A 23,189-nucleotide genomic window follows, 5' to 3' on the forward strand; every position below is an offset into this window, starting at 1 on the left:
AATTAATGCAAAAATGATGAGTGGAAATTTGTCAAGCTTATTTACTTCCGTCATTTAATGTGCCCGCGGCCAATCGTGGGTGGGTTGGTGGCTGGATGGATGGATGGAGTGGGTCAGAGGCGTATCCGGATCCGGAGCTGGGACTCAAGGCGAGCCCAAACCAACAGACGGCGGAACTTATCTTTGTTTGCTCAAATTTCGTTGTTATTTTTCCCGATGCCCAAGGCAATTTGATGCATAATTTTCGGTCAATGCCTGACAGTTTTTGTTCTTGTTTTCTTTTATCTACCGATTTTTTGCTGTCATTTTTACCTGCGGCGGCCATTGGCCATTGCATATTTTAGGCCGGATTTAGTCTAATGCGTTGAGTATTTTTCACTGGCCTGTAAAGTGTTTGGTTTTATATTTATTGGCGGGGGGTGCTAAATCGAATTTTCCGTTGTTAGCATTTTCCTTTCATTTTTTCAGTGTTTTTGTTTGTTCGTATCTGTTTGCCATAAGTTAGGTAAACGACTTTGGGAAAGGAAATGAGGGGCATAAGCGGTTTTTTTAAGGGGTCCCAACCGCTTTTTCAGGAATTCGGATTAGGTTCCTTTTTGGCTCTGATAGGCATCCACTAAGTTTCTAGGAAACGGAAAGCACTCAAAATATTAAAGTACACTTGTTAATGTATCAATTCGGCGAAAGCTCTTTCAACAATTACTTAATGGTTTGGTTAAAATGTAAGCTTAAGTAAACTTCATGGGTTTTCATCGAATTTATAAACAAAGTTTTCTTTTCCTTTTTAGTCTTTGATTTTGAAATATAAGAAACTATTAGGTTAAAATTTTCTGTTGTTAATTTAGAATGCACGGTTGTAGTGTTTACATAACCATCTGTAACATGGGGCTACTAGTTCTAATCGAAATGAGCTACATATTTTCCTTACTTTGGCCGCCATTGAGGTGCCAGGATCCTGATTTAAATTCGGTTATATTTATTGCTGCCATCCACATTTATCTACTTCAAGTTGGACCACTTTGCATGATCGGAAATCAGAGGATTACTGCAAAAAAACATTTACTTCGACGTACAATCCTCCACATAGTGGGTGTCCATCTGGCTCTGGCTCTCCTTTGGAACCCAACAGGTCTTGTGGCCGAAGGAATTTTGTCTGCTGTGAAAACAAGTGATTTACCCCAATACTTGCACCTGATTCGACTTTCAACGGCCTTGAGCTTCTTGTGGTGCTGCTGGAGTCTTCCGAAAAATCGTGAGAATTGTTGGCATATAAGTAAATCAAGTGATGGGAAAAAGAGTAACTTTTGTAATGAAGTCCATCCGGTGTTGAATGCCTTTCCATCGAAGATCCAATTGGGAAGTTTGGGCTTGCAGTACAGGGAACGCTTTCCGAGGCCAAGGGAACCCTCATATCATGCTGTTCCGAGGGGACTCTCAAGTCGTAATAAATGTATGTGACTCGCACTTTTGGACGTAAATAGATGCAGTACCCAAGGCAATATATTAAATAACCATTGTTAAAATGTGGAAATGTGTGCTCATCATGTTCGGATTTAGAATGTTTTCCGGTTGTATAATATTTACACACGTGCTTACCTTTGTATGTTTTATAAAGTAGTTCTAAAACATGAAGAATGTATGTTTTTTAATTTTTTTATTTATTTCCCATACATCATTTAATACAATTAACAATTCACATACAATAATTAAGTTTACTTGCCATTGATTGTGTGTGTTCCTTTTTTCTGTGCTCAAATATTCATGTGTAAATTTGTTGATATTCAAATTTTACTCCTCTATTGAAATAATTCTGACATATAATCGTAGTTGGTAGCAAATGTTACGTTTATATACCTAGTTATTAAATTATTCTTCATAGTTTTCATTCAGTGTTGAATTTTTGGTTTTGCATTTCCGTTGGCTTGTTCACACATAAATAAATGTTGCATTACACTTATGTAGGAAATGGCTGGCCTTCCTGCTCGGACCTAGACTAATTCGATTTCGACTATATACAAATTCAACTGTTGCTGCCTTGGCTTGTTAACTTTTCACTTGGCTCGAAATCCTGCGAATCACCCAATGCCCTTTCACTTGGCGCGCGTGTCTATTTTATTTCCCTTAATTGTTGAGTGTGTGCACTTGGAGGCAAATCCTGGATACTTAGGCCAGAAACAGAGCGCCAGTCACTGCCAGCCACTAACTCTGGGAGCTTTGCCAGCGCAGAATGTGGACAAGGCTCAGGAGCCAGGCGGCCAGGGAAGCTAGAAATCACAACAGACATGGTTACTATTTGATACACGTAAGTAAAAATAAAATAAATAATATCTTTCTCAGAAGCCCAACAAAATGTTTTATCCCAGGTAAGCCACGTTCAATGATATTTCTGGGTGGAACTGCTCTCCAACTCACCTGGTTGGCCCGTGATGCAGGATCCGTTCTCGGTGAGCCGCTGCTTGGTGCCGGCATCCTTGAGCGCCAGGATGGTAGCCCGCACCTTGCTCTCCCTCCTGACGGCTGCCAGTCCCATGATGTCCGCCGTGCACCGGAGCTCCAGCATTTCGCTCTTGCTGATGAACCGCTGGTCGTCCAGGTGTAGTCGCAACTGCAGGTGGCTGGCGAACAGGTGAAAGCCGTCCACGTTGCGTGAGACTTCGTTGATTTGCGGCTGCAAACTGTGCCCAGGTGCCTGTGGCCGGAAGCAAACGGAAGCGGAAATGGAAATGGGAAAGCGATGGGTTTAAAAGCCAAATTGTGCACCACATGCGGGCGTGCCTTTCAGACCTCTCCCAGTACTCTGTCAACATTTGGACAAGTTCGATGGCCGGGCTAAGGTGGGCTTAGCGACTGTGCCAAAGTGCTCCTCAAATAAAAAATTAGGTTCCTACTTTTACACCCGGAAAAATGAGCACCATTATTATAATAAACTGAAATCCAAATAGCTAAGCTTTCCTATTAATAACTTTCTTCCATACTTACCGTTTTATTATTAATATACCACGTTAACTTGGCCATCGGACTTGACAATTCCGTACTGCAATTGGCATCGAGATAGTCGTGATATTTGTACACATGTCGCACGCCCGAAATGAACGGATCGAATTTGGGCAGCACTGAAATACAAGTTTAAATAATAATTAAAAGTTGTTTCAGGAATGCATACATAGGGTCAGTTGTCTCCGCTTTGTTCCAATTGCAATTAAAGGTCTAGGATTTAACATGACTGCATGGCTGTCCATTTAGAAAAAGTGCATAAAGTTTCTCATCTCTGGTGGCAAAAGTAAATTTGTGTGCCCAACAATGCCGGCAAATGCATAATGCCATTTGGGCAGCAAACTTATCCCAATTAGAGAGCCCCAAGTCGGGCTGAAATCCGAGCTTAGTTGCCACAGAAATGGATGCTACATGGGAAAGTGCAGCCGGCACTTGCACAATTACTGACACGCCAACAGCAAATATTTATTTGAAGTGTTAATTAATCTTAACAAATAATTGCCCAGGACAAAGTTTTTTGATGAAAACAAGCGTAATTTAGTTTATGGCGAGTGCCCCCTCGCCATCCCCCTCTCCACCTCTCACCGCACACCAAACCAACCACAATGGCAACAACAAATCCCGAATCCAAATGAATGTTGTTGTGGGAAATTTGGGAAATATGCTAAGGACCTCCAAGGCCTCCAGAGACAATGGACGGTGGGGACTGGGAGTGGGATTGGAAGTGGAAGTGCCTGTGGGTGGGGCATCAGAAGTCAGGCAGTCAGCAGGACTGAAAACTTTTTAATTGACTTAATACAAACCACTTTGGTGGAAAGTTTCTGACCTGTTTCAAGTACAACTTACGGGTTGGAGGACTGACGGACCAATGGACGGAATTCAGAGTTGAAGTTGATGATTGCGGCCATGTTGTGCCTGGTGCCTGGTGGCTCGCCCCCTTTGTCCGTTTGCCGCCCCCAATTGTGGGACTTGCATTGCGGGCGAAACAAAAGCATCAAAAATGAAAATTCAACGAAAACAAAGCAATCAACTAGGGTAAATAAACCAAAAATGGCTATGTTGTATACCCGAGTGCTAGTAAAGCACCAGAAACCAGATTGAAAAAATACACACACCCAAAAGAAGGGGGAAACCCCTCGGAAAACCAAGAAATACAAAGCAAAGTCCGTCTTTCAGGGCAAAATTTGTATTGTTGATATGCTAAAGGAGCAAAAAAAAAAACTTTTCAGGATTTTCACTCTAAACAGGTGTAACCATTTTCGAGAGTGAGTTTATTTTAAAGGTAAATCTAACCTCGAATGATAAGCCACTTTCATTAAATGGCAAATGTCAGAGGGGCAGATTGAACACAATCACTGAGAATTGAATATTTACCATTCAACCTGTTCTTTGGCTATTACCTATTTATGATTGGATAAACGTTTATGCTAAGAATTGTTTGATTTTTGTAATTATACAAATAGTGGGTACTTAAGTCAAGACAAATAATCTTATGTTCCTAATGAAATTCATAATGTAACTTCCCCAATTATCGACTATTTGCCTTAGAAGTTGTTTCCGCTTCTTTCGTCACAAATTTCTTTCAGTGAAAGAGGGAAATAAAGAACCTAAGCAGCTTGTCCCTTGAAATGCGGCAAATCTCCGAAGTAATTAAGTGCGGCTCAGTCACCGTTTTATGGCCAGTGTGTGTTGACCGGCAGGTCCTGGCATATCCTGCTGTAGCCTGGTGTATCCTGGCGTATCCTGACATTTCCCGGCCCACTGCTGAGCTGTGCAAACTTGGCAAAGTTAATCAGTGTGATGACACACGGCACGCAGCTAAGCGACAAAATATATGCCCGGCAAAAGTTTGAAGCAAACCTCAAGCCCCCTGGCCAGATCCTGTGTCCTAGTGTTCCCGTGTTTCAGTGGATTTCTGTATCCCTGTACCCCTGTAGTCCTGGACCTAGCATCCCAGTATCCGGGTATCCCTGTTTCTGGCATTATCAAAGCGTACGGGGTGATGGCTGTTTGAAAATCGAGAGGCAGAGCATTTGGGCCGATGTTGTTGTGACAAAGTTTTAAGGTGGTTACGATGGCGATGGCACTTTAGTGACAAAATTCCCAAGTCGATTGTTGGTCTGTCAACAGCTTCGCCTTCATTGAAACAAAAAACAGGCGACACCAGCTAAAACTACGTGCATCCAATTCCCCCTTCAACCACACTTTCCCACACACTTTCCCCGCATTTCCCAGCTTTTCTCACACTCCCCGCACACAAACACATTGTTCTGCCCAAAGAGGACTTTAAACTTTGCCGCTATCTCGTTGATGAAGTTTGATGCCATGGCTGGTTGGCTTTATTTTGTTGTTTTGGCTCTTTTTCCTCGTGGTATTTTGTTTTTTTTTTGTTTTTTGGTGCAGTCTGTTCTTTTTTTTAATTTTATGTATATAAATTAAAATGACGAAACCAAATGGCCACTAACGTTGTTACATGCCAATGGCAGTCGCCGCAGCCACTACGACTATTTTATTATCTCAGCAAAAGATTGTATCTGTCTAGTTTTAGAAGGGATAGGAAGAATGCACAGGAAAATAATGACCGGAATATATTTTGTAATAATTTTTACAACATATAACGCTTTAAGTTATTATTTTATTTATTTTCTTAAACAAGCCATAACAAGCCATCTATACAAATGAATTCTTTGTGCAGTAAATACACCTTAATATTATGATATATTTCCCTCATGAAACTCCATTTAATGTCGATTCAGTCTGTGCACTTTTGCTGCTGCAGTTCTTTCAATATTTCACAATTCCAAATCAATCACCATAAATCAGAAAGAAATAAATAAATGCCAACTAATAATCGAGCAGTATTGTGGCAAAAAGCAAGGGAAATTCGATCGTGTGCTGGCTGAGGGGGAAAATGAAAGGCGGAAAAGGGAAAACCATCCACGTTTCAGTAAGCTCGTCCTGCAGACTGGCACTTAATCCAGCCACTGGGATTTCCATGTACAACCACTTGAGCATGGCTTACTTTGTCTATTTAAGTACGCTGAATAGATAAAAGTCAAATTGACATGCAAATAGCGAGCACACAAACAGTCTGCCCTCAGCCAAACATCCAATTAAAGACGCAATACAAATACGAAAATGCGAATTCAAATTTGATTGTTACGCGTAAACAAATGCCTAAGTGCGCATTATGCAAATCAATATCTCTTAAAGTAACGTCAATAAATAAGCCGCCCACAAAACGAACCCAAGCTCGCAGCATGAAGCTCGTAGCTCGAAACTCGAAACTCGAGGCCTCGGGCCATCCATTTAGCATCTATGTGAAGGACTGGCGGCTACAAAAGGAGACAAATCGCTGAGCGGCGAAATTGCGACAAATAAATCATTTTGAGCCGCATAGAAACTAGAAACAAAAGACATAAGCAGGCCATTTCCATTTGGGCCGAAATCAATTGATTTGAATTTCAAAGTAGAGCCAGCCCAGCGACCAAAACTCCGACTGTCTGCCTGACGAATTCTCTTGGCCGCAATCAACCACAGAAAAGGGAGAAAGGGACATTGTCACACTTAGAAAATATTTTTGAATTTCCCTGCTGACAAACAAAGTGCACAATTTTCATCTTTTCTGTAGAAAAAAAGGCTAACATGTAAAAGAAAAAGTGATCGATCTTAAAAAAAAGTCCTTAAATGTCTTAATATCAAAGTATTTAAAATTTAACGAAATAATAATAAATATTTAATTAAATTTTAAATTAAATATTTTAAGCAACGCAAAATTTGAATAAGTCCCATTTTTTGAACAATGTTCTTAATTCCGCTTCCTGGTATTTTGAGTATGATGCAACATCTCTTTTATAAGTGGTTTAGTCTGTAAAACGAACCTACAGACGGTTAGGAACTGAATATTTTTATTATGAAATACAATCAAGAATCATGATTATCTGCTCAGTGCACAGCAGAGTGTTGGGTGCTGGGCGGAATCATCGTCATGTACGCTGCCAATCAAAGCGAAATCAAAATGGTGGGCGATGCGTTGCCAGCGGCTTTTGGTGGTTCGATGATGCGGTGGTGCGATGGTGTGGTGGTGCGGTGGTGCGGTGGTGCGGCGGTGCGGCGGTGCGCCGTTGACGTTAACAAACCCAACTACAAGTGCCACAAACGAGTTAGTCCTGGGACATTTGTTGTATTTTGTGCCATTACCCTGGTTATTGTTGTTGGGTAGGCCCAGCACGTGACAACGGCAAACGACCGCGCATTGTAGATTATAAATTGATTCGTACAAAACTCACAATTGAGTTGAATTTGTTCAGCAGAGCGGCAGGTGGCGCAGCGGGGCATTCGGCCGTGGTGTTCACTGTACGGGCTGTACGCGTTTCGGGATGGTTCGTCCCGGATTTATTAACAATCATTACTCATACAAATGGCTGACGCGTGTCACAATTTTCCAGCGCTTATGCGACGCCCTTTTGAACTGCCTACTGCTCTAGGTTCGTGACCCTATTGCGCCTCCTGCACCTCCCGCTGCTCCTCCCCCGTACTCCACCCCATTTATCCGTATCCGGTAATCCGTGAATCCCTCCCCAATCCGCCCGGAGAACACTCCGCCGGTGTGGCATTGATAAATGGAAAGGAGTTGGTGACTGAACTCCCGACCCCGAATTCTACTGGCCGTGCAAGGACCATTTATAATTTTATTAAGTGTTTGCAAAATTGCACATAATTTGTTGTCTTTCTGTTGCAAAACATAAATCAAACACAGCTACAAAAATAACAGACGCAGAAGGCGGCGGACAGTGGGAAATTAGCGATTATTTATCAGCTTTTGTGATGGTGTAAATTGTGATTTTAGCAAATAAAGATATGACTAGCCAAGAAATTCCGTTTTGTGGTTCATTTAAGAATAAGCTTTATAACCTGAAAATTAACTTTGTTACATTTTTAGAACAGCCTTTCCCCATATACATACATTCCCCTTTTCTATATTTTTTATGTGGTTTTTGAGTGTCCTCGCCCACTGTGTGTTGATCGCACCGAATTTTTGTTCACCTACCTCCGACTGTCATATTGGCCGTCTGATCGATCAGCTTGAACTCGGGCGCATCGCCGGACACCTCGCACCTGTACTGTCCGGAGGAGTGGGCACTGAGCTTCTCCAGCTCCACGTTGCAGATGAATTGATTGCAATGCGGCGAACCGTCGGCGATGGTGACACCTTTGACGGGGAACCAATTTGTTGTCGGCGGTGTTAGAGGCGAGTATCTGAAAGGAAAGAGGTGGCAAGAGGGCGTTAGAGAGAGATGGGGGTGGAGTGCTGCTTGAGCTCGAGTGCTGCGCAAAACCGATACCATGAAATATTGATGAGGAAATCATCTGAAACTAAAAAAATATATTTTTTTTCACTCTCTACAGCTGCAGCACTCGTCGAATTGTATACAGAATTTGGCAGGGCTGTCGATTTTATTATAAATATTATGCAGTTCCACTCAACTTCGTATTGTCTTCGGAGCACATCCAATCCAATCCAATTGAAATTCAAAATTCAAAATTCCATTCATAGATGTGTGCATTTGCATTTGATTACAGCAATTAGCGTGGCAATTGGGGAAAAGCGGGTAAGATTGCTTCGAAGTTGAATTTGGTTCAGGGTTGTGGAAAATGTTAAGGGAATGTAAGGAAGTGTCGATAATTCGAGCCCGGGGAGATGGAACTTAAGAAAGTTTAATTCCACAGAAAATATGAAGTGCAGATTATTGTAATTAAATGATTCCTAATGATATAATTGGGCTTGTCGAAAATCTCCTAATCAAAACGTGCACTGCGAAATTAATCAGAAGGGCCATTATTTAAACCTGAACTTTGTGTGCTTTCTTTGTCAACGCCATAACCAAATGGATTGTTAGGTCGATTTGTTCGGCGTAAACACTCAATTTAACAGATAGAAAAGCACGGTCGAACAAATTCAGAATTGCACTCGAAGTGCGTGTGTATCCTTTGTGGAGTTTTTTGTTACAGATGGAAGCAACCGCAGTGTCAAATGCACATGAATAATTGAAGCCGAGTGCAGACCGCACAATCAAAACGTTCACACAAAAGAGTAATTGATAAGAGGCAACTGCCTACGGCAGTAAATTACTGGCTAGGCCATCCCCAGAATACGCCCCCTTCTCTGTCAATAGTCCTGACCTGCCACGCCCACATCCACTTCCCTCACCCCCCGCGAATATGTCAAAAACAATCATTTCGAACTGGTGGGCAAACCAATCGAGTGCGGTGGCCAAAACGCTTCAAATTTGCATCGAACTTCGTTGCTGGGGGCGTGGTTGTCAAATGGCTCTGAGCTAAATAAATCTAAATTCAAGCTGTGTTATTATAAATATTAGTTAAACAAAAAAACGCATTTAAATCTTGTTTTTATTTCAAAACAAAGGAATTGAGGGCAACAAAAAAACATCAGGCAAATTTAACGAACTTTGAATACAAGTTTTTTCTTAAGTTTAATGAAGTAAGGATTTGAGTAATAGTAACTAAAGGATTTTCACCAATATGGGCGTGTCCGACCATCTGGCAAAGTCCATAAGCCGTTAAATGGTTCTGATATTTGGCATAAATAACACTTTTTGCCCCTTGACTTCTCCGTATTTGTAGCGGGGCTTTTAAAATCAATAACCAAAACATTAAAAAAGATTTGTAATGCCCAAACACACACCTTTTGTTAAAAATTTCACACTCGATTAAGTCCCGGATGGAGAGCACGGATCTGGGCTACGGTCTTCCTGGATATACGTGGATATGTGCGCACCTGTATGCGGCAATGCAATGTGCAACAATTAAGCCAGTTAAATAAAAAGCCCTCTTCGCACATATTTGGGCCCGATATGGCAGCGTCACCTGGCCGCAATTGCAGGCGAGCCATAAAAATCCATTTCAATTAAGCATTTAAATTAGTTGCGACACTTTCAAGCCACCCAGCCCACTGCCAATTTTTCCTTTTTGTTTTTGTTTTTATTTTTTTTTAATTTTTTTTTTTTTTTTTTTGGCAGTTGGTGCGAATTTACTTTGTTGCGGACAGTGTTGCAGTTTCATGACGTTTTCAATTTGCGCCATAAAATCTGCATGAATGCGCCGGCACATTTCGCAACTCCCAATCTCCGGGGCTCCCTGGCGACATTTTATTATTTCAAACTGAATGCCGAAAAATATTTTCATGGTGGGTTGGCGAGCTCAAGAGTTCCAGATAGGGAAGGTGGGAGCAATTTTATTTGGTCTACGGCCACAGCCACGGCCGGCGGGTTGGCTCACCTGAAAAACTCGAGGCCATCCTTGTACCATTTGACAGAGTTCAGCGTCCGATTGCCCATCGCGTAGCTGCAGAAGAGTTTCGCCTTTTGGGCCACGTCGATAATGCGCGGGACGGACAGGTTGGACAGGTGCAGTCCCTCCGCGGGCACAGGAGCCATTCCTGCAACGACAGAGCAGACAGTGCAGCCAGCATTAGCGAAAGAAATTGAATATATTTTCCATATATGCCTCTTATAGGCTAATTTACATCAGAGTGCAATTTACAAAGAAGCTAGCTGAGATATAAGCTCATATTTATAAAATAGCTTGATCATCAATACGAGCATCAATACCAGCTAATTCTTACAAATATATTTACAATTAGTAAAACAGCGCTATTATTCCCAGACAGATATTTGAAAAACCTTTTATTGCATTTTGTATTTATATATTACAAAATCAGGATCATTGATAACCATGTCTATGTCAAATATATGTGTTATGTTTTCTAGTTGCAGCATTTTCCGTTTAGCTAAACTATAGCCAGGCTGCCAGCACTGAATGCAACCTGAACGGAAACCGATTCCACGGGCATTATTGGGTAAGCTGTTGATAAGTGCGAGCTTGCCACATGGCTGGAAAATTTTGGACTCGATTTGGGGAAGGACGGGCTTACCTGCACATGAAGAACTTAAAATAATAGATTTTGTTTCGTTATCCGCGTGGATTTCATTGTTTGCTAAGTGATTTCTCTTTGGATTTCGAAATATTCGCGGTCGGCTGATGTGCGGCAGCAGTGGGTATAAAAAAGTACATTCCCTAAGCATTAGGTTATGATAGTATAATTATTTAACGTTGCAATATTGTGTCACCATTTTTTAATTTTTTAGTCATTAAACAGTTCTTAGGGCATTTAAGAATACATCAATTGGCAGGCAAACAATTACATAATTAAACGAGTTCCTTAAATCTCTGGAATTATTTTCCCCCAGCTGGTCTTGCTGTATAGAGCGAAGAACCTTTTTTTCAAAAGGCAGAGGTGCCAAAAGGGTCGCCGTCGTTAATTCTTTGACTTTGGGCGCCGCTGACCCGTCGCTCGACCTTTACGCTTTCTCACATTGCGAGAGGTCAGACTCGGCACATTTTAATGCGTTTACTTTTATTTTTTTTCCGCGTCGCCACATCCATTATTGCATTTAAACCCGGCCTCGCAAATGCAGGCAATGAATCAAATGCCCGACCCGTCGGCCGACGCGGGTATTAATTAAGTTTATATTACTTGGCCAGATAGTAAAAATTATATAAACGGACCAGCCACGAGTGGGTGGCGCTCTTCCCCCTTTCTCCAGCTGTTTTTGGGGCATGTGAACTATGAACTTCGGCTGACCGACAAAATAATTAGCCCGGACCACGGTCATCTCTTTCGCGAGGATATACATCCAGCAGTATCTGTCCTTTTTTCACACCCTGTCGGCGGAAGCAACAGTTTCTCGTTTGTTTATGGGATGGCGCTTTTCCGGCGGCCAGGGACGAGTTTTAATGGCCCCAGGGACAACGGCTTGAACGTCGGCTAATTACAACAAATAACAGACAAACAGAAATTAACTTATGTGCTACATAAATTAGCGATGTAATATGACTTTTTCTGGCCACCTCCGCAGGATGTCCTGAATTTATTGCCACGACAACTACGGTTGATATTCGTCCCCAAGGAGCCAAGTTAACTAAGCTGCGTGACACAGTTTGCATACCTAACAGTTGTGGCACTAAAGGAATGGGTAAATGATTACTTTGTTTATTAGATCTCAAGTCCTAGCACAAATACAAATACAATACAAATATAATACAAAATTCTTAAACATAATTGGGCAATGTTCCACTGTTCGAATGTAGAACTCCGTTTATAATTTGCATTTATCCGCAAGGGCATTTGACATTTGCTATTTTGAATATTTGCATACCTTTGTTTATCAGTTTTTGCCATCGTGTTAAATATTTTTTCTTTACCCTTTTTTTGCCATTCTGTTAAATGGTTTTTTTTTTGTATGCTCGTTTGCCATTTGTAATCATGTTTTGTTTGCATATGAAATTAAGGCCAGATGACATGTATGATTACGTCGGGTTCGCATACACCTTTATTTTTTATACCTTTTTTTGCTGATTCGACGGGGGATTACACTTAAACGATTTTATTGTTTATGTCCGTATGTCGTTAAGCCCGAATAGTTTAAATTGCGGAGCGCTTAGAGCAATTTGCCATTCGGCGCAATCTTCTCGACAAATTGCTTTATGTGCGCACTGTGCATCCTAGACACATTACTCATAATGACAGGCGAAAAATTCGATTAGCTTGGAAAGCAATTAACATGCAAGCCGCACAGGCATCCTTGAAAGGGGGTATTAACCCTCTGGTTGGCAAGCGTTCAAATAGTTTTCCGATGCCAGGGATTAGTATAAGGGGATCGATCCACTACTTCCTTAGAGTTTGAAATTAATGTTTAACCATTTAACTGTCATAAACTTCTATTAAACGCAAAATACTACTAAGACACTTTAAATCGAAATAAGATCTCTATATAAGGCAAATATATTACAGAAAGCTTGCATGAAGGAGTGCCCTATTAGATCACTATGCCTAAAATATAGCACACAGGTAAGCAGAGGGTTAAATACAAAATATCTGCAAACATGACTAGGGCTTTTTGTGATCAACTTGCCTACTGCTCGAATGCTCCACTTTATCTCCGCTGGCGGAACTGGCCAAAATCTCGCATAAGCCTCTTTCGGCCAACTTTGCTTGGCCGCTGGTGCTCCAGTTACCCTTGACTGATTGTCGGTCAGTTAATATCACTCAAGCATGCCCAGGCGACGAAACGCCGATGACAGACAGACGGAAAGACAGAGAGACGCACAGACAGCTGACCATGTGAGCCCGGCGATGAGTTGGCCAAAAAGCAGAGTATTCGGCTCAGGACCCTCGACTCACATGCGATGAGATAATGAATGCGTTGACGTTCAAGGATTTAATGTGCCGAAACAATGATGAATTAGTGACGAGACAGAAATTTCTCAAGCGCAAAATAATGAGCATTAGGCTGTTGGCTTGCCGTATCCTCGAATCCTCGAGGACATTCATGATGGCCGTCCCGTTGCGGACATTTGGTCCATTGTGCGGACAATTTGCTTTGAATTTAGTTGATTGCCGGACGGAATTTGGCGCCATTTAGCTTTTTTCCTCTTCAACAGCGCATTAAATTTACAAAGCAGAATTGAAAATTTAAAGCAAGGCCAGGGCTATTTTAAATTTAAATCGTAATGACTATTGCTGGGCAGGGAAACTGAAAGATATCCTGGCTGGGAGAATTTATCTTTGTCATCGCCGTTGACATTGACATGTGGCACTTTTTTTTGATGATACATTATTTCAGTGGATGTTCTTTAAAAATACTTAAAAATATGTTACTTAATATAGAAAGCTAGGACTGGGCTGCAATTTATATTCAATTAGGATTTAAGATAGTTCGTTTGATGAAAAATCCTAACAACACGAATCAAACTTATCGAACAATTTCATATCACCATAAAAACGGACTAAATGGCCATTTCAAATGCTGAAATACATCGAGTTTCAACATTCTCAGCCCCTCAAAAATGTTACTATTTAATTAGCATTTGGTTAAAAGCATTTCCTTTCCTCAATTTTCATTTGGCTTCCGACAGATTCTGCTGGCCTTCGTAATTTTAAAGAAAACGAAAAGTGAGAGCTTCGTTACATGATTCGTTACGCCCTGAATAGAATGCATAGCTCGGAATTTTCTTGTTAGTTTTATGCTGAGCCACAGCCAGGTCTATTTTCTGCTTGTCAATGCCCTCTGCTCCTGCAAAGTTGCCTCAGCTTTCCATGTCCCATTTCCATCTGCTCCCCATTTCCATCATAATTTTTTGCTCAACATGTTATTGCTGCTGGTGGAGTTCCGCACATTTCATCTTGGTTACATTTACTTTCCCTTTCCTTCTACTTTTCTTTTTGTTCATATCAGGCCATATATTCTTCCTTCACTTTAGTTAACATTTTTAGTGGCTTTCGGAGGTTGGGCAAACAACAAAAGATACATCATCTTTTTTTTTGCTTCACGAATAGTTCGGTGGTGTTTATATGTGGACTTAAAGCAGGGCTTTAACGTTGAGTATCAGATGGTAAAGTGTTTTATGTTGTTATTCTTTCTCCTTTGTGGAGAGTCCATGGGAGCTCCTGACAGTTTTATACACTCGGGAATTGGTGGGGTTTTAGTTCTTGGGTTCCCGAGCATGATACGCCTTGATGGATTGCCAAGGGCCTGTTTTCTGGCATGCCTTCGATTCCGAGAGGTTATCTCTCACTTTTACGCTGATTAAAGCCAGTCCAGAATGAACTGAACTGTTATAGAATTATGCATAAATTGCGAATAAATATGTAATCAGATGAGCAACTTTCTGCAGCTGCTCTGCAGCTAAAAAACTGCATACTCGCAACTATAAGATGCAGCGACTCGACACTTGATTGCAGTAGCAAAATAAAACTCGTCAGGGTAAAATGGAGGGCGAGAAAAGTCCAGAGGCATAGGGGCGTGGCAGGGATCGACCAGCTCAGCGGGCAAGTAGGTAATAGTTTCAGGTAAAAGCCTGTAAACGAGCAAAACTGGCACAAACGAGCTGCAAGTTGAATGCAGACGAAGATGACGATGATGATGGCACGGAAAAACTTAAAGAAAACTCAGAACTTTACTCACCGAATGGGTGATATCCCTTGCAAAATAAATTGTTGTATGAAACATTTCAAGAGTAATATATAGCAAGTATTACAATTTGTTCAACCACTTTTGTCATCGTTCAAATTAAAATATAATATCAAGTTGAACAATAAAATGTAAATAAGAAAAAATAAATATATTACTAATATCTGGGCACATATAAATTTAAATTGAAAACGTATCAAATTGGACATACGATCCTAAGTAGACAGCGAAATTCAACGCCAGAATAAAATGGCCGATGTAAGCGAATGAAGTGAGTGGATAAAGGTGGAACATAGGATAGCCAGAGATCCTAGGCAGCTGTGGCAAATGCACCTCTAGTCGGTGGATGTAAGGCCATTCAGTTGGAAACTGTCGGTGCCAAGTTCCAGAGTCGGGCTCAAGGAGCAGCCACTTGCTCAGTTCCATCCAGATACCTATTCCCGTTCCCATCCCCATTCCCAATATCCCAATTCCACTTTTATTTATTACATGGCGTATACGCAATGCAAATATTCCGCAATGCATTGTTTATGCTCCTGTTTCGCTTATACTTTTTCACTCAAATATTTGTTCTTTTTTTCCATCTTTTGCGCGCGGCTATTTTCGCCGTCTGACAAATTCGGGTTTTGCTTAAATTTATTTGGGTTCTGTGCAATTTTTGTGATTGTTTGTTCTGCCTTCTGCATTTTGCATTTTGCAACTTTTTTAATCATTTTTATAAATTCAGCGCTGCAGTAACCTTTTCAATCCGCAATCTGCCGCTGCCATTCTTGGCGTTCCTTTTGCTTTTAATTAAAACGAACTCTCAATACAATATGCTCGGCTCTGCGAGAGCGACGCTTGCCTTTTTTGTTTGCTCTTAATTTTCCTCCTTTTCTTTCTATATTTTTAAAAAATTTTTTTTGCGGAGTTTTCCTCTTGTTTTTTCGGCGTGGTGTTTGCTACCAGTAGATTTCCCACGTCCCATAGTTTTGCTTGTTTCTACGGTCTCCACAGACGCTGGGGTTTATTTATTGTGTGTGTGTGTATATATATGGCTGTATGTTTGTTCTTTTTGGACAACAAAAAGTTGCAAAACTAAAATTAGTAAAGTGGGCGGTGCCAAGAGTTCCGAGTGTGATGCGGTGGCCTAAAAATGTGGAAATGGATCCAACGGAAAAGTGTGCCAATTGGAAAAGTTATTGAAATTTAAGAACAGCTCAGTAGTCTGACACATTTCAATCTTCACATTTGTTCTAAAAGCTTATTGTTGTTCAACAACTTTTTTTTTTTTCGAGAGACTTACCAAAGTCTTAAGCAAAGCACTTTGAAATTGATTTAAGTGACCAACTTTATTTAAACTGTTTAATATTTTACTGATTATTTTATAAAGCGGACATATTATTTTAATCAGTTTTAAATTGCGACTTTTGCATTGATTTTTTAAATAAGTTCAAGTGTTAAGCTGTTGCCCAAAATATCATTAACGGCTGGAAAACGAGAGGAAGGAAAATCAAAATAAAGGCAGTGAAGAGGATACTTCACCTGCCACGAAGGAGTAGCGACCAACTTACACGGAAAACTGCAACAAACACTCGACGAAACTTTTCTCATTTAACGTCGACTCAAACTGAAAAGCTACTCAAAATCTATTTGAGTTTCCCGCGCTGCCAGCGAGGTTTTGCAATAGAATAAAAACCATTGGACACTTTTGCAAAACTAATAACAAAATATTAAGTTTACACAAATTCGAGTAAAAAAAGAAGGTCAAGCAAGAGGTAGAAAACTTTGCTCACTCGGCTGCAATTGACAGCTATTAAAGTTGTCCGCTTGCGGGCCAATATCAATTTTAATGTTCATTTTCAATTGCAGCGTTTAGGGCGAAAACTTTGCCAACGCATAAATATTTTCCGGACTTTTTTCCACCAACTTTTTTTTTACCAAAGCCATAAATGTCGAAACGAAACATTGGCCTGCCACTGCATATGCTGCGGAATTTGAAGAGAGAGGGAAAAGGAATTTCTGTATCCATAAGATACTTTCACATCAGCGCAAATGTCGTCGCATAATGTTAAAGAAAATATATATTTTTCCCATTCGATGCAATGTCGCTGCGTTGTTTTTTCCTCATCGTCTGCTTATTTTGCCAAAGTCAAATATTAGCTGAAAAGTTGAGAAAGTTTTCTCAAGCAATTTTGCGCTTACATTTTACGGAGGAGCAGCAGCATCTCGGCAGCTTCACGCTGGCTCCTGGTCTATCTGTCAGGCATTTCCCTCGGTTTTCCTCATGGTTTTTCCTGGGCTTCCACTGGGCTGCTGCTTTTCCTTTACGCCCCACCCTTCCCCACAGATCTTTATCCCGAGCAGCTGCCTCGGCATCCTTCTTGCGTTTCATTTTCCCCCAAAGTGCATTAAAAAATATTGTTGCTGCATGGTCGGATACGAACAGCGCGTATCATTTTTGATAAAATTCATGGTAATTGTTTCAACTGTGAATTTATCGAAGTTTTTCATGTTACGCACAAAACTTTGCCAAAGCCAACCACTGAGACTTCTCCGGCAGCTACACAAGGATGAGATCCGGAGATCTGGAAGGAGGAGTTGGCATTGCTTTTTATGGTTCAGTGGGGAGAGATGGAGCAATGGTTTTCAGGCGGATTGAGTGGAGAATGGATGCTTTTGACATCGACACGGCATTGCTGTCAGTTAGCTGCCTCAGTTTGACTCCTTCATCCACAAACCGAAAAGTCTGCTTCAATAGTATGTGGTTGGATGTCTGGCATGAGAGAAGAGGAAATTAACTCTTTAAATTTAACTCCGCTTCAGAGGTCTTTGCAGAGTAGAAAGTGCAAGAAGTGCTGGCTATTGAGTAGTAAACTTGGAAAATAATTAAGGGGATTTTTATGGTTGGTCAACCTTTGTCAGTTTTAAAATTTTCAATTACTAAGAAGATATTGAGAAAAATATTATTTAATAATTATGCATGGTAAAAAGTTTGAAAATCGAAATTAAGTCCATTTATAATTGGAAGAAAACACTTTCCGATTACGAACACTGAAATGAATTATTTTCTTAAGCCTTAAAGAGTACAATACCTATTACTTAAACAGAAGTCAAAGCACGAGTTATTATTTTGCTACTTCAAATTTGTCGTAATCTAGCTCAAAGCAGCCGAAATCCAACTGAACTGTCACTCTTGCCACATGCAGAACCGTTAGTTTATTTTTTGGTCAGACACCAGCTCATGTGCTACCAAGTTGCATATCTGCCTCGTAGATCGACTCCCTGGTGCCAGTTTACTTTGATCAGAGTTTATCAGAGGGAAAGACCCTTACGGCCACATCAAAAAGAATAGTAAAGTTGGAAGTTTTAATTTGGAAACCCAAAACCCCCAGCAAACTGTCTCAGTGCACAGGGCCACAACATTTACATTAACTTTTGACCTTATCACAATAAAGCCAATAGAATCAATTTGGGCATCCAAAGAAAACAACAGGATGACGGTGAGGGGCAGTGCTAGATGAAAATGGAAATGGCAATGGAAATGGAAGCTGTACCAGGAAAATGGAGTTTGTCTCGCACACAAACAATTGTGTGTATCATTGCCAATAAAACAAACACCAAAGGTTCAAGTTTTTCAACCGAACTTGTGTACTTTTGCATACAGATGAGTACTTTTGGGGCTCAGTGTGGTCACCACACGTATTCTCGGCTCAGGGGAACTGAAAAAGCGTTTTCAAAAAATCTTTAGCAAAAGTGTAGTGCAAGTGCTTTAGGGAAACAAAAAACATATTAAATATACACGTCACTCAAAATTGTTAAATTTATAGATAGAGTACTGCAAAGCAATTATGCGTGATTATTTCAAAGGATTCTTTTGCAAGAGAAGATGAATGTTAAAGGAATTGAAATTAAATATTGTTTGTATTTAAGTGAGATTTTTGTTATTTAATATAAAGCCCTAATGGCATTTTCAAGAGCTTAAAGATAATAGTTCTTAATCCGGTAGTAAAATGTCTTTACTTTACCTAATGAAAACTTTAGAACAGATTTATGAGGACAAATAGTTCGGCACGCATGCAGTTACTCGCAATTGCCACCTTATTGAATTAACAATGGGGGATAAATAAAGCGAACGACTTTATCATAGTCCCACACCCTCCGGAGCATATTTCATGTTAAATTATTACAAATGTACGTGGCTCGGTGGCACATAGGGAAAATGATAATACAATAACAGGATTGGGGCAAACTAAAGTAAAATTTAAACATATTTTCACCCTCAGCTTGGAGTTGTCGGAGGAGTAGGAGTTCGTGTACCAGGCTACGTGGCGTTCTTGATTCAAAGTTATGACTGCTCAAGACGCGGCCGGCGGCTCTAAAATTTATTGTTCGCTACTATGAAAAACTGCTGCGAACGTGGCCCAGGCACTTGGCTGTGCAACTACACGAGATTATGATTAATTGTTCGGCGCCCTCTCTACAAAACCGAACGCGATGCAGACCCCACCACTTGAATATACAGTGGAGCATCAAAGGGTTACACAAATATTTGGTACATGATATTACAGATAAATATATCTTACAATGTAATAGGAGTACGGTTACATATTCGTCTTCATTGCGCCAGGTATCACTGTACTGGGTAGGGAGGGGCGTGGCACGTGTGACACCAGCGCGGTCGATGACACAAAAAGCATGCAGCTCGGTCGCAAGGCAGCTGCTTTGGCTCAGAACATAAATATAGGGCCCAGTGACAAAGCCAAGGCATTAAAAATTAATTTACCCCTCGTAGAGACTGGGGCTGGCCAGATAGCTGGCGCTAATATTTCACGCTCATTTTTGCGTAATTTAAAAACATCAAATATCCAATTAAACTTGCCACAAGCATTCATCTTCAATTTATAATAATTACAAACTAATTAACTCTGATCCCTCGTCCGGGCAACGCCGCCTGCCATCAACCACAAGCAATGCCGAAAATGCGAAAATAATTATTAACAAAAATTAAGCCAAATTATAGCGGAACCCAAAATCCACTCCCTCACCATGGCAATCGCGCTGAGAAATGAAATGAGACGTGGAAAAAATGCTTAACTTTCCCCACAGATTTAAAGCGCCAAAATACAAAGCCAAACTTATCCTCCGGACAGAAAATGATTTTCGGCGGGCGGAGGAAATCTGTTCGCAACTAGGGCTCATTATAGACGTTGTCCTGTTTTTTCACTTTAAAGCGGAGAACGAGCCAAACAATATTCTCCGAATTTGCAAAGTCACGCAAAATGTGCTCTGTGTTTTTCTATGCGCCACTTAAAGAATTGTTGAAGGAAAAATACCCGATATATTAAAAATTAATAATGCAAAAAGAGCATTGTAAAGAAAACGTATAAAATATGCTTCAATTAAACATAAGAAGTTTGGATGCTCTTGCTGTTTATTAATAAGATGGATATCTTTGTTGTTTAAATGAGAACTGTTTTTAAAATAATCGTCTTCTTCAGCCATAATGGTAATAAGGTATACCCCCAGAGAAGATGTTTTTTCTTCGTACACAAGTGTTTTTTTCAGTGAAGTCCTTTTGTCCAGTGCCAAGTGCACGTGGGGCCAAACTTCACCGACCACAGTAGCACCGCCTGGACGAAGTGGGGAATGGACGATGGGGAGCTTGAGCATGTGCGTAACGTTAATGGAATTAGAAAAGTTTTTAAGCAAAGCTGGATATATGAGTGTGATTTTGAAAAAAGTCCCTGACTGTGCCGTACATAGGCAAAAATTGCGTAATGAAAAAGTTTGCTCCCACCGTACTACCACTTATACCCACACCTCAAACATTTTCTCAACACGCATGTGGGCCGAGTATTTTTCTAACATTTTTCCGGCTATTCTGGCGGTGGAAATGGCGGAAAAGTTTTCGCCAAACGCAAATCACTGTCAATGGCAGTCGTAGCTCTGCCAAATAACCAAAATTCACGGCAATTGGCATGCAAAGCTTGAGTTCGCCGACGAATCACAATTCATTGTGGCCTTGGGCATTTTCCCATATATATATATATTAACACACGTGCGATCTTTGAAAGTTTAATTGATTTATATAAATAGCCCTGCCCTTGAATATGTGCGACATTTTACTACATGACAGTCAATGAACGAGTGAACTTCTCGTCAATACCCTAAATCAATTACTTGCCACGTTAAGGAATATTTAATTACTTGCTTAGATAATCCGACGAAGCGGCGAAACAATAACTGCATTTATTTGCCGCCATTAAACTGAAGTAAATAAAATTAACGACTTTTTAAATTAAACCATTTGATTTTACTGCCAAAGTTTGAACATATTTTATGGCCACTAATGCAAATCGAAACGATGCAAATGAAACTTGAGCGGCATTTAAAGCTTTTCCTTTGGCACATCCCCACGTATACGACTTGAGTGGGTTTTTCATTTAGTTTTCAACAGCTGTAACAGGATCCCAATCCCGGAGATGAAATGAGATGAGATGCGAAAAGTTTGCGAAAAGTGTTGATTCTACTGCGTACATATCAAAGTGCTATATAAAAAATCAAATTTATATTTATGGGTCGGCGCCAGGACATCAGACGGCTGGATGGATGGTTAAAAAACTTTGCCGCCCGGCCGGATAGCATTATAATTTCAAAATTTCATTCTCCCTGTTAATAAGGGGAGTGCACTTGAAGAAAACTACCTTGTAGTTCGTTTACGGCTAAGCCAAAGCCTAAGAAGTTTACTGAAGGCTTATCAATATTAGGTTAACAACGTTTTTCTAAGTTATTTTTTCTCTTCAGTCTATTTCATGATGTACTTATTTTATAAATATCAATATCATGTCTACAATTTGTCTACTTTTTTCCCCAGTCCATAACAAGAAGTTGAGCCAGACAATCGAGCCGCTGGCCCCAAGTCCGTTCGTCCATTCGTCTGAAAGTCTGCGTGTAAAATTATGCCCGTTGTCTGCCCAAAGGCCATTACGATGGCATTCGATTTCGATTTCGTTTAGTAGCAACAGCGCAAGCTGCTTTGGCAACACTTACGACTTTCGACAGTTCAAACGGCCTCTGGCTTGGGCGGGAAAATTGTGGGAAAATTGGGTGGAGAGCGAAATGGGGAGGCGAGTAGTCAAGCGCTGCGGGACACATAAATCATATTTCCCAGCGAGAGTCGTTCAAGAAGCTGCCATTGATAAATGGAAAGGATCAACTTTAAGCTGTGTTGTGTTACAATGATTTAACAAAGGACAAGTGGCTAGTACAAATAAACATTATTCGGTTCAAAACGATTTGCATTGATCTCTTTAAGCTCGTGTTGGGTGGTGGATATTAAATATAATACATATATTTTTGATTACTTTTCAAAGTGTTATATGCATGCACTTAAAAGGAGAAGTTTAATCTCTGCGTTGTTATGTGAATAGATGATATAATCGATGCAAGTATTAATCTGGCGAAGTAGCCAATTAAATTGGTTGACTAATCGAATATTATTGAAGGGGGTATAAATACAGTGAATAAATGTTTAAATTGGCATTGAAAGTTGTTCAGTTGAATTGGGAAAAATTGTTATTCACCAAATCCTAAGGCAAATCCTAATTGAAATAGTCCAATAAACGAATGGTTTATGAATCAATTGACAATAAGTGGAGGGTTCAATTTTTCATATTAAATTTAATAATTTTGTGATATGGAAGCATTTTACTTTTGTTTCCTTTGCTTTTCTTTTCCTCCTTTTCTTTTTTTTTTTGTACTGTGTTTTGTGGTGTTTATTTATACATCGATGTGAAAATGGAAAAATATTAACAGCTGGTTTTTATGAAGCGCCCACTCAACTATTGGCCCGTAATGCGCATTGTTATTGATATCATTATCATTATTATGGCTATTTTCGGGATTTTATGGCCAAAGTTGGTGCTACGCTTGGGATCTCGCATAAATGAATTTAATTATTCCGGAATTCCCCATTCGAGCTCCAAGTACGTTATGCTCAGCTGGGCGATGGCATTAATATGGATGCTGGTCGACCTGTTGCCTAATGGCTTAACAAATCTGGCTGAATAGCGAGAATAATTACAATTACCACGCGGCGTATACGCAATGTGTGCGCGGGTGTGTGCTCAGCACACTAAGCTGTGTGTGGGGTGGAATTTT

The 23,189-nt window shown here is 40.4% G+C and overlaps 1 protein-coding gene across 1 annotated transcript in view; it reads right to left on the minus strand.

The window, feature by feature from the left end:
• Window positions 1–2,191: 2,191 nt before the first annotated feature.
• Window positions 2,192–23,189, minus strand: part of LOC6553710 — a 31,117-nt gene continuing 10,119 nt past the window's right edge. The window contains exons 2-6 of the mRNA XM_026975873.1: window positions 10,294–10,453; window positions 8,045–8,253; window positions 2,980–3,113; window positions 2,413–2,689; window positions 2,192–2,264 (exon numbers count right to left, since the gene is read on the minus strand). Of these exons, the coding sequence (XP_026831674.1) occupies window positions 2,200–2,264; window positions 2,413–2,689; window positions 2,980–3,113; window positions 8,045–8,253; window positions 10,294–10,451 (843 nt within the window). The 5' untranslated portion in view covers window positions 10,452–10,453 and the 3' untranslated portion in view covers window positions 2,192–2,199. The remainder of the gene's footprint in view (window positions 2,265–2,412; window positions 2,690–2,979; window positions 3,114–8,044; window positions 8,254–10,293; window positions 10,454–23,189) is intronic.

Source organism: Drosophila erecta, unplaced genomic scaffold (assembly GCF_003286155.1).
Source record: "Drosophila erecta strain 14021-0224.00,06,07 unplaced genomic scaffold, DereRS2 tig00000000-arrow-pilon, whole genome shotgun sequence".
Taxonomy (NCBI): Eukaryota; Metazoa; Arthropoda; class Insecta; order Diptera; family Drosophilidae; genus Drosophila; species Drosophila erecta.